The sequence below is a fragment of the Myotis daubentonii genome, chromosome 7 (genome assembly GCF_963259705.1).
Source record: "Myotis daubentonii chromosome 7, mMyoDau2.1, whole genome shotgun sequence".
In the NCBI taxonomy this organism is placed as follows: Eukaryota; Metazoa; Chordata; class Mammalia; order Chiroptera; family Vespertilionidae; genus Myotis; species Myotis daubentonii.
The window spans coordinates 18,722,295-18,734,738 of NC_081846.1; the positions used below are offsets into that span (position 1 = coordinate 18,722,295).

General features: G+C 33.3%; 1 protein-coding gene across 1 annotated transcript in view; it reads left to right on the forward strand.

Annotated features, from left to right (window-relative positions):
• The window catches only part of SPAG16 (sperm associated antigen 16), an 849,807-nt gene that overhangs the window by 451,716 nt on the left and 385,647 nt on the right, over nt 1-12,444 (forward strand). Inside the window, exon 15 of the mRNA XM_059702463.1 lies at nt 11,684-11,810. Within this exon, the coding sequence (XP_059558446.1) occupies nt 11,684-11,810 (127 nt within the window). The remainder of the gene's footprint in view (nt 1-11,683; nt 11,811-12,444) is intronic.

Here is a 12,444-nt window from a genome sequence, read left to right on the forward strand (position 1 = left end):
GTCACTGTCAACCCTGGAATGTTAATAATGAGCTCAACTACAATTATATTTCAAGAAAGGAATTTCCATTTGATTGACTTTGTTGAGCCAACATATTATGGATCAGTTCTAGATACCAAGCAAAATTTTATTTCTAGCATATTACAAAGCCATTTAAGCAACATGGACCCATATAATGTGGATATTTATGCCAAAATTCTATTAAGTGGCTTGCGACTTTATGTAGCCTCGGAAAATTGAATGGAAGCTAAAATGAAGTAAACTAATATTTTGTAAGTTAGACATTTTATATGGTAAGCAATATTGTAGCTGAAAGAGGCACACCATTTAACATACTAAATAGTAAAATTTAATAAATATGGAAATAGCTAAATCAGATTTATTGAATCAGCAATCAAGGGAGACACACATTAATTATACATATTTCAAAGCCAAAATGATGAATATGAGGTCCAGTGTCCAGTGTCACGGTGGCTAACCTAGTTTTGTTTACTCACTTTGTTCACACTAAAATGCCTGTCACTACACAGTTCCAAATCAACGTGCCAGGACTTCACTGAATTGTCCCATCAATTTATTTCTTCTTTGCTGCAAATATTTAATAACTAATTAAGGAAATAATATTTTATGATGATAACTGACACTCCTAAGTGAAGTTTACACTCACTATGCCAATTGATTTGAAAGCTATTTGGTTGCACACACCTGCTGAGAAATTGTCAAGAGATCAGTAAATTTTAGTTACTGAAAGAGCAAAAAGACTTGTAGGGATTTCTCAAGAACATGGCATTGTGACACATTTCACTTTCAAACAAACTATCAGACAAAGCTATGATAATAAATACATCATAAGGTACATATATAGCAGGCAGCAATCTGAATTACCTAGTATTAAACTTACTAATTGTTTGATGCCTTAGGTTACCTTCATAAAAAATGTATTCAGCTATTTATATAAGCACAATTTTAGGAAAATTCCACAATTTTAGATTTGTAAGCAGAAATCACAAATGTAAAATTCAGTGTTACCTAGCTAGCAACCAAGAATCACAGAAACAAATACATAATATACAATATGTATGTATGGTCCTTAAAAGCTATGTAAATTTAATTTTTGTTTTATATAGTGTTAGGGCTCTGGTGTCTTTATTTCTTACCGATATTTCTAATGGAAGAAGATATTTATGTAAAACCTCTTTTTAAAGTAACCTATTAATGTCTGTCCATGGGCTATGCATATATATGCATAAAAATTCATTGGTTAATCTTTCCCTGCTCCCTCAACCTTTCCCTCTGAAATACATCAGTCTGTTGTAGCTTCAATATCTCTGGATCTTTTTTGTTCCTCGATTTATTTTGATCATTAGATACCATGTATAAGTGAGATCATGTGATACTTGTCTTTCTCTGACTGGCTTATTTCATTTAGCATAATACTCTCCATTCTTTAATGAAAAACAGAAGCCATCAGAGAAGAAATTTCATATCTTCCTACTACTATGTTAAGTAAGAAATGATATAGTTATATTTCACTGGAGCAAAAATGGGTATAAGCTTCAGTAGGAGTATTTTTTTTTTCATTTTTACATTTAGAATATACAATTTAATAACTAGGCAGTTAAGAGCTTTACATTTGATCTGAGATAGGTTCATTACTTTTTCTAAGTTGGTTGAATATGGACATAAATGAGTTAACTCATTTTATATTTCCTTTGAATCACAGACAAATAAGTACCTGCAATTAATTGCCTACCTAGAAAAGTTATCTTCACAGCATTTTAGGAAAGGAAACTCAATTTCTGATTTTTTAAAATTGTGTTTGCTATTCAATCTCAAACAGAAAGTACTTAGCATCTCTCTCGGGCCCCTTTATATAAAGCAATGCAAGGAACATTTAGGTTATGCAGCTATTGATCCTCTGAAGGACAAATTATGTCAGGCAGCACTTATACACCAAAAATATTTCAATTTTGTTTATTTCTTCAGCAATCCAACTTGATGTCAACTACCATTTAACCTGCCCAATATTGATATTTCATGTCAGTTATTATTCATTATTGCAACTAGATATTGCATAAGTTGAAACTTTTAGATATGTGATAAAAAACAACAACACTAAAGCAGGTTCTATTTGAGGAAATTGGAAACAACAACAGAATAAAAAGTTAAGGGACTTGTAACATGCTAATTTTATTTTATAACATATTTGAATTATTTCAATGTTCCTACATAGCTAAAAATCAATTTTATGTCTTTTAAACTAATTTCATACTGCAATATCCTTAAATTAATCATTTATGAAATAATCTTGCCTTAACATAATAAAATAATTTGATTGAAAAATTAAAGTAAAAGAATTTGTACAAACAGAAAATACAAATTAGTTAGAAATTACTTTTAGATATAATAAATTGATAGAGGTTTTTACCCTTTATTTCTACTTTGTTTTGTTAGAATTTAAAAATGTAAATAACAAAGAATAGTACATTTAAGATTATATCACCTGCCCCCAAAGTTTAACTTTTAGAAATTTATACAGTTGGATAAAGATTACTTCAAGCATGTGTAATTTTCTTGATGGTTCCATGAAAATTAGAAGTATCATGATGATGTCATATATCTTCATACTTCCTCTTTTACTATAAAACTAATCATTTGTTTTTCTATATGTACATGTTTTGAATGACCATATTTTTGGCATATATGAAAAAGTCAGCATGGCTTTTAACTTAGCATCTCTTTACTGAGCACTTGCCATGTCTCAAGCACAGCTCTAAATATTGAGGGTGCAGCAATGCACAATACCAACTCCTGTCCTTATGGACTTTATATTTTGGTAAGAACCAAATAAAATAATTAAACGAATGAATAGTCTCAAGAATAATAAATATTATCTAACCAGAATAAATTCAGGTGAAAAGAGTAATGAGGTGAGAGTTGGGGCTTATAATAGAATGGTCAGGGAGGGACTCTGAGAGAATGCCATTCAAGAAAACCCTGCAGTGATTTATTTTAAAATACATTTTTATTGATTTCAGAGAGGAAGGAAGAGGGAGGGAGAGAGATAGAAACATCAATAATGAGAGAGAACCATCAATTGGCTGCCTCCTGCAAGCCCCCTACTGGGGTTCGAGCCCACAACCCAGGTATGTGCCCTTGACGGGAATCAAACCCGGGAACCTTCAGTCTGCAGACCAACACTCTATCCACTGAGCCAAACCAGCTAGGGCCCCTGCAGTGATCTTAAGGAAAAATTCAAATAGAGGCAGTAGCAAAGACCAAGCTCCTGAGGTGGTAGAAGTGTGGTGTGATGGAGTCACAGAACACAGGGAGAAAGCTAGGATTAGATTAAGCAGGTGAGATATTTTACCTGTAAGAGATCACTATTAACCTAAATTGTTACTGGTTAAAATGTGGGATGTTTAAAGCCATGTTAGCATAATCCCAAGCATTATCTTTGGCTTCAAAAATGTTTTTATGTGAAAATAAACTGTCCCACTATAGGCAATATAATAGATCCTTTGGCTGAGTAATGCCTCCCCCCACCCCCATAGCTGTTGGCATAATTCTTGGTTCAGAGGTAATCAATAAATAGTCATTGATTAGGATATATCAAAAATTCACTGTAGGTCAGAACTCAAGGGGTATTTAAAAGAGTACATAGTTAAGACAACATTTGCTGGGACAGGAATACATTTATTTTATGCTATTGATCTTAAAATATTATTTCTGAATTTAATACACTTTGCTGACTTCCCATGTTTATTCTGAGCATAGTACTGCCAAAAATAGTTCAAAATATATTTATTACTTTTATAAAAATATGATATCACTGCTCAGAACATTTGGCTGTTTAAGCAAGTGGTCTTCCAATACAACTGTCTCATTTAAACAGTTTTCCAAGGGCAAAAATACTCTAAATGATATCACAATATCAATATAAAATTATACATTTTTTTCTAGTCATGGTTAATTATTGTCAGTCTAAACTTGCATGTGGTTGAAAATGTTTGAAATAATACAGGTATAACAGCCTGAATTTTTAAAGAGATTCTTTTACTTATAATGTCTAATGTACCATCCATTATCTCTGAATCACATAATCAGAGCACAAAGAATTGTCACACCAATTTACTCAAAAGCATAATTACAAGATAACTTGATTATCCCCGTTAATGTAATTTTCCCCACTTAATTGCGTGTTCGTGGGTGAATGTGACCCTGTGAATCATACTTCAAGAAGTGACTGCTGGCTAACATGAACACCACGGGCAGAGCGGAAGAATCTGCCCTCCTCCTCAGAAATGCCATTTGTGTACTCAGTGTGGCCCTACAGGGAAGATGCTTTCAGAGTCCCCTCTCCCCACACATGGTCTGGAATTTCTGCTGGCAGACTTCCCAATGGGCTTCGGGCCCAGCATGTCCATCACCACCATGCTCTGCCTCTCACCCCACCTCAGTTCGGCGGCTGTTATAAAAAAAAACGCAAGTTTTCCAACTAAGGAAATATAAGCTGCTATGTTTATATTGCATCCAGAGATCACATTTTATTCCATTTTTCCTAAAGTATTCAAGTTTAAATGCTCATTTGCAAATACTCCTTGACTTGTACTTGGTTATTTGGGAAGCAAAAGATCCCTTTGTTTCTAACATATGCTGGTTGCATCTACATTTTGTTCCACCTCAACTAAAGAAAATTAAGGCCACAAAGACAGGGCTTAATCTTGGAATTGAACAAAGGAGTTCAAAATTTCTCTCTTCTTAGGCTGAGGGGTAGAATTTTTCTTTAAAATAGTTGTTTTTCAGTTTACATACTCAAATACAAAATTACAAAAGAAACCAAATCATTAAATTATAGATGACTTTCCTATTATTATGGCTTTTGCATATCTAAAAATAGTAAAAATAGACTATGCCTTTGTGGGCTTGTAAATTTTCTTTCTCCATTCTGTGGATAAAGTTTCTTATCCTCAAGAAAATATTATTTAGTGAAAAAGATAGTTTCTAAAAAATTCTGTGGCAGCAGAAGCACAGCCTAAAGCAATAGTTCTTAGAAAGACTATGAATTTTAGTGAAATATATATAACTTAACCTCTCTGACCTATTTTTATGAGTCAAACTATAGATTTTTAGAATATGTTATTTAATGACATCCATATAGCTACAGCCAAATATAGCTTATCATCATAAACTTGAACCTTAGTAATTTAAACATTATGATAATACAAACCAATGCATAAATTATCATTTTTATGTATATAGAACTGCCTTGATTTTATGCGACTGCACTTATGTACATATTAAAAGAAAATAAATTTATTACAGTTTATCCCAGCAATGTTATTACAGTGCATACTATATTAATCAATAATAATTGGCCACTTTAAAGGAGACTTCTGCCAAATAGAGTAATCCTTAGGTTGCTATCACAATAAATAAAACGGATTTAACAGAATTTGTGTGGATCTACATATAATATATTCTGCAATGATTAAGGAGAAGAAGGACAAATGGGAAAAGGGATTGCAATGAAGTCATTAAGGTGCTGTTGCTATCTTTGCTAGATGGTTTGTTTTACTTCACCGTGAAGAGGTAAAATATATATATATATATTTTTAAAGCTCTAGCTAAGCAGTTTAGAAATGATTATTTTGAAATTACTGGAAATATGAATTTGTACCCTGTTCCTAGTAAGCACTTTAGGAACTTTAGAAATGATTATTTTGAAATTACTGAAAATATGTATTTGTACCCTATTCCTAGTAAGTACTCTATACATATTTGTGGGACTGATGTAGGTAAATAAAAAAAAAGAATCATAACTTTTTCCAACCAGGATAGGAACAGATCTGACTACATATTTTGGGATGTGTACCTATGTAAGCGACTCCCGTAGACATTCAGGTTCTGCGCCCCTCACCGGCCTCTGGTCACTGTGAGAAGACTAGTACTTCTCTAATTTGCATCCCCTGCCTTGCCCCCTTCATTGCTCTGGGAATATAAAAGGACTGCTTTTCTCCCCTGATAAAGAACAACAGATTAATGAATTTAAGTGCCTATATCATTAAAATTGTCATCCCTGGTATACTACTAAAAGTGCAGTAGCAATTGCATCTAGCTTTCACTCTCTAGGAGGTCCTGTGATCTCCAATTTTTTAATGTAAATTAATGCAAAAGCTGCTCCAAAAGTATCACATACTATTCACTTCAAACTCCAAACAGAATCTTCTATTACTTGATTTGGTCAATGGAAAGAGCAGAGAAGCAGTGAGCTGAGCTACAAGTTAACAAACAGAATAGTGGCTCCACCAGGGATGAAGGGTTTGGGGAAGAAAGCTCTCTATGTATTGAAGAGGAGATTTCACCTACATCTACTTTAGTCTTATCTATGTACATAAAAGCCTAAGTGACTGAACAGCCAGTCGACTGGTTGCTATGATGTGTGCTGACCACCAGGGACAGATGCTGAACGCACAGGATCGGGCTCCCTCCTGTCTGGGTCAGGCCTGCAGGGATCGGGCCGAAACCAGCTATCCAGCATCCCCTGAGTGGTCCCAGATTGTGAGAGGGCACAGGCCAGGCCTAGGGGCCCCACTGGTGCACTGGGCCTCTAGTGTATAAATGTTTATAAAATGTAGTTGCAGGACAATACATTTCACTTCACTTAGGAGATTTAGAAATTACTTTGAACAAGATGACTCTATCACTCATTAAGGTCTAGGATCACGTCTTATCCTTTTCTGTCCTGCACCTTTCCTGTCCTCTCTCCCTCTCTCCTGCCCCCTCACACTCCATTACCTGGTGCTAGGCCACTCTAACAGGGAATGCTTGTCTGGTCAGTAGTTAATGAATGACAAATAATTTTATCAGAGTCCTTAAAAAAAGAAGTGTCATCATCTTTTTTTGTTTGTTTATTTTTTGTTAATTCTCACCCAAGGATATTTTTCCATTGATTTTTAGAGAGTGGAAGGGAAAGGGAGAGAGAGAAACATCAATGTGAGAGAGACACATGGATTGGTTGCCTCCTGTATGTGCCCTGGACCAGGGCCGGGGATCGAGCCTGCTTGTTCAATTTGTTCTTTGCTAATACATATTTGTTGATGTTTTGTTAAAGTACTAGTAGTTCTTTCAGGGTGTTCTGCCTTCATAACAGAATATGCACTTTAAGCTCTTAAGTACTATTTCATTGGATTCCATTCCCCAAAGCATCTAAGTCAAGGCATGCAAAATATTTTCCTCCTTAAGAGCTTAAAAGCTTGGGCACTTCATTCGGATTGACTGGGTTTGAATCTTGGGTCTGTTTTACTAACACGATGACTTTGGGCAAGCTTTATTTATACCATTGCAAGTCTTTTTTTCTCATCTGAATAATAGGGCCATATAATCTAACCTTAAAGATGAAGGATGAAATGAGATAATAAATATACATCCCTTTGAACAAGTTATTGTGATTATGTAGTAAAGTGTTGTATATTGTCGATGATAAGTAATTATTTTTGAGATGTCAAGCTTCCATATACCTGGGACATGATTGGTGATAGAAATTATTAATGCCTATTAGATTGACAATAGCATAGGAAAGAATTATGTACTCACCTTAGCAACCTCATCTACATCTTTCCAATGCTTTATATTCCCTTCTTCTTTAGCCTTAAACTTGAGCATTCCCAAATTTTACTTTCTATTTCCATTCTAATTCCATATTTCCCTGCCTTATTTGTGCTATTCGGGTACTGAGGAAATGGTGTAATGAGCTAATCCTTAACACTGCACAGGCCTGTCCTAAGAGACACACTAATGTATCAGTATACTAAAAATGTTTGAAATACTAATTTTTCCGCTAATGAGCCTAAACATTTTACTATAGTTATACCTTAATACCAAGTTGCAGGTCATTACCTTCACATACTGAAAGCCGCTGATGTTTTAGGGCTTAATGTTCCTGCCATTTGCTTGATGAACCCTTTTTCTTGCCCATTTTACATAGCAGAATTTTAAGTTGTAAAATTAATACTTGACAGGTATTGTGTATGTTTTTTTTATTTCATTCTTTATTTATGTAACATTTTTTTCCTGATGATAGCAATTAATATATGCTAACTCCATTAAATTTGAATTTTAAAAATGCTAAAAGGAACAAATAAAATAAAACTGATTTATCCTACCACCTAAAGATAATCATTTCTGATTTAGTTCTCACCACTCTGATTTTCAACATATGCTTGTGTGTGTATCAGACAGTATAAACAATTGTGTTTGCTGCTTCCTTCATTGAACTGCATAAGTATGTTTTCCCATGTATTAACAATTTTTGGAAATGCCATTATAATAGTTAAGATAATAATATTTTTATTTATTTTCTATTATATTTTTATTGATTTCAGAGAGGAAGGGAGAGGGAAAGAGAGATATATCCATTGAATCATTGATCAGCTGCCTCCTGCATGCCCCACACTAGAGATCTGTCCTGCAACCTGGGCATGTACCCTGACTGGGAATCAAACTATGACCTCCTGGTTCATAGATGGACACTCAACCACTGAGCCAGACTAAAATAATAGTTTTTTTATGTAATATTACAGTTTTAAATATGTATGTTTTATGCATGCATGTCTATTTATCTATCTAGGCATCCACTGAAAATAATTTTCTTACACTTCTGCTTCATCTTATAAATAATATTGTGAGAACCATCTTTTTGGCAAGTATTGATCTGAGTTATTGACTTACTGAAAATGTATCCTAATGGGGAAATATATTCAACATATGTAAACATTTGTGATATATTGTGGTATATTTTTCAAGAACTAGAATATTATTGTTAAAGTCTCAGACTCTGAAGTCAACCAGACCTATGCTTGAATTCCCAATTCATTCTCTCTGGGTAATTTTAGGAAACTCACTTGACCTCTTTAAACCTCATTTTTCTCCATAATCCATACAATGGGATTATTGCATCTATTAAAATATCTCTAGAAAACATTTTCTTTGAAGTCTATCTTTCTTCAATTAGGTTTAGCACATAACTACATTTAGCCATTATTTTTCTTATCTAAACAAGTTTTAGATAAATAATTTGTTTTTTGCCAGGTGGTACCTCTCCCACATCTTTCCTCTCCACCTCTAGACCCCCAAAATTCCCACTATGCTGTTCAGATGAGCAAAATTCTAGTATCTTCTAGTGCCCTAAGGAAAGAGATTTATTGGCAGAAGGGCTTCCATTTTGCATGAGAGAGGAAGAGGGATATTGGGTCTTGAGGATATTCCAAGTTTTTGGTTCTGTATTCTCTATATTGTCTAGCTCTTGATTTCTTTCTAAGTGATTCAGAACTATCAGGGTTAGATCTAATATTTACTCCAAGAATGTTATGGAAGGACTTGGACAAAAGTAAAACTAGGCAAGTTCCATTGAGGCATTCATCATCTATTGGTTTCACCAATATTTCTTGAGGTCTACACTGCCATAGGCACTGCCTCTGCCTCATTGGCTAATTGGAAATGCAGCTAAGTTGTTCCTTCACTACCAAATATCTCTTGGTTATCAAATATGAACACAAACTTATTTATATCACTTAATAAGTTATTATATTTAGTTTACCTACTGTATACTTTGCCATGGCTCCTAACTATCTTGGGAAATAGAAAAATCTGGCTACATGGTATTATTCAAAATGGTCTAAAATAATATCTATTCTTTTATTAATAAGCATTTAGCACAGCACTTGATTCATTTAAAACACTTAATAAGTAATATTATCAGATAGTTTAACATTGGTCATTTGACAACAGTAAAAGTAAAATGTAAAAATGTTAAAAGTATTTAAATACTTATTTTCACACCAAGAGTGATTGAAATATTTATAGGTGTATTTCCTCAAATTGTAATATTCAGTGGTATATAGCACACTTTAAGATTATCTTTAGCTTATAGCACCCAGAAAAGAAAAGTCAATCAAGTCCATAATCTGTCTTTGTTGTAAACTCCTTCTAAATTAAATGTATTCAATTCTCTGAATTGAAGGAAAATTTTTTGTTTCCTTCTGAAAGATGTTTTAAAAAGCCCTTATATCTGGAAATATTTTTTCTAATTTCTAACATTAATATTTCTGATGACCCTGAGAACTTTCCTTCTGAAAATTAAATTCACTGATTCTTCACAATTCTTACAATACATGTTTACATATCTGAAAACATTCCAAGTTCTCCATGTTCCTTTTAAGTTATAAAAAAGATTAAACATCCCCTTTATGAAATTGGGGACAAGGTTGCTGTATTACTTCACTTGTGATTACAGTCATAGAATTTTAAAACTAATGGCATTTGTTGCATTTCTGATATGTTTAGGGAAAAGCAGAGTCCACTTGGAATGTAACATAAGCACATTTTTTGAGAAAAAGAATAGAAATCAAGGAGTAAATGAGAAAAAAATTATGTGAGCTAATTAAAAATGGTAAGAAGGAGAATTGTACAATAATCAAATTATTTAACATTTTAGAATATTTAGGAAGAAAATGAGTATACTTTTTATTTAACGTTTAAAAAGTAAGCTAAAGCTGAAAGAGATACTGTATATTGAATGGCAAATAGTATAATGGCATCATAAACATTATTTATAGGCCTGATGTGGCCAATACTCATATTTAATTGCCGAGTAGAGAGAATTTAAATGGCAGAATGATGAGAGTGAGCATATATTATGAATTGCTGGAGAACGGAAACCCCTCTTACTCATCACTATATCCTGGTCCCTGACAGAAAGTAGATGCTCAATAAACATCTGAGAGGCCTGCAATGAGGAGTGAATAAACCTTAAGCTTGGACCTAGTGCATCCATGCTGGTGCTTCTATATTGGGAAAATACCCGTTCCTGTTTCTATAACAATCGAATGCATTCACCCTTCCTTTTGTTTTTCATCTCCTTTATCCAATTACCTTCATCCTTATCCTAATACATATAACCCAAAAGCCCCACATATGTCTAGTAATTTTGTTTAAATGACCACAGCAGAAACTGTTTCCTTGCCATCAGTTGCACCTGGCCCTTGTGATTCTACCTTCAGTGATTAAAAACTCTTCTTTCGTTGCGTTTGTTTTACTATCTCTGTTTTTTCACTCCACTTGCGATATAAAGTATTAGTGCTAATTACAGCGTATAAAGTAAAGTGCCCCCTTTTAGTGCAATGCTTTCATGTATATAGTTTTTATGTGTAGATCACATATATGACACAGGGCATGGCAAAAGTAGTTTTACAATTGTGAGTACATGAAACACAGAGTTTATTCTTGTGTTATTATTTATTAATAATTGTATTATTTTCCATACAAATAACTGTAAATCTACTTTTTAACCCCAACCAACATGATATGTGTATATGTATATGAACTATATGGGTGTGTGTATTTTTGTTTTACTATATCTTCTGATATAATTAAATCAGCCAAAATAAATGATTTCCTATAAAATAATATTCCAAAATGTATTATGTAATTTTATATAGTGCTTAAATTACTATTTTATAGCAACATTATGTTTCAGACAAAGGTATAATGAGTAACTTTTAGTTTAGAGCAAAGAATTCTTGTGGATTTAATAAAATTATAACACTTATCTCTTGTGTGTGTTAGTTACTACATATTCATATATATATGTAAATGCACTTCTTTTTTTTAATATTCTTTAAAGGGTCACATGATAGCATCCTGCGATTCCTGTGGGGTCACAAAACTATGGGACTTTCGGAAACTCTTACCAATTGTGTCCATTGATGTAGGTCCAAGTCCTGGCAATGAGGTGAACTTTGATTCATCAGGTAAGATTTTGTTTAGTACTTGTGACCAGTCTAGCCACTGTTTCCCCTTTGTTTCCTCCTATGTGCATTTCTGTTCTTACTGTTATCTTAGAATATATTACATTATGTCTCATTACACTTTGTATCATATGTCATATTATAAAAACATATTTATCTTACATGAGAAGGAAGAAAAATAGAGGAGGTAAGTGTGTGTAAATGTATATAACACACGTTCCTGGCAGCACCACGTAAAACCTTGGAGCCTATATCCCTTGAAGTCACCATCCAAGGTAAGTACATTGCTTTTTCTGAAAGCAAAATGACTGAGAGTAAAGAACAAAAGGTTGGCAAGATAGAATGGAAATATTTTCATGGGCTAATTTAAATTTTCCAAATTACCCCAGATTCTTTAGATTTTACAGTTTATTTGTCATATATGTATATTCATCTTATTGTTGCAATTATATGCTCTGTGTAATTATTTGATTGTGCTTATCCTTGCTAATGATAAATAGTATGACAACTGATATGAACCACACAATAATTCCAGTCGTCTGTTTAGAAGGTTAAAATTGCAGTTACCATCTTTATTTTTAATGATAGCCTGTTCTAAGTAAAAATGTATATATATTATTGGATAATATAACTTTTC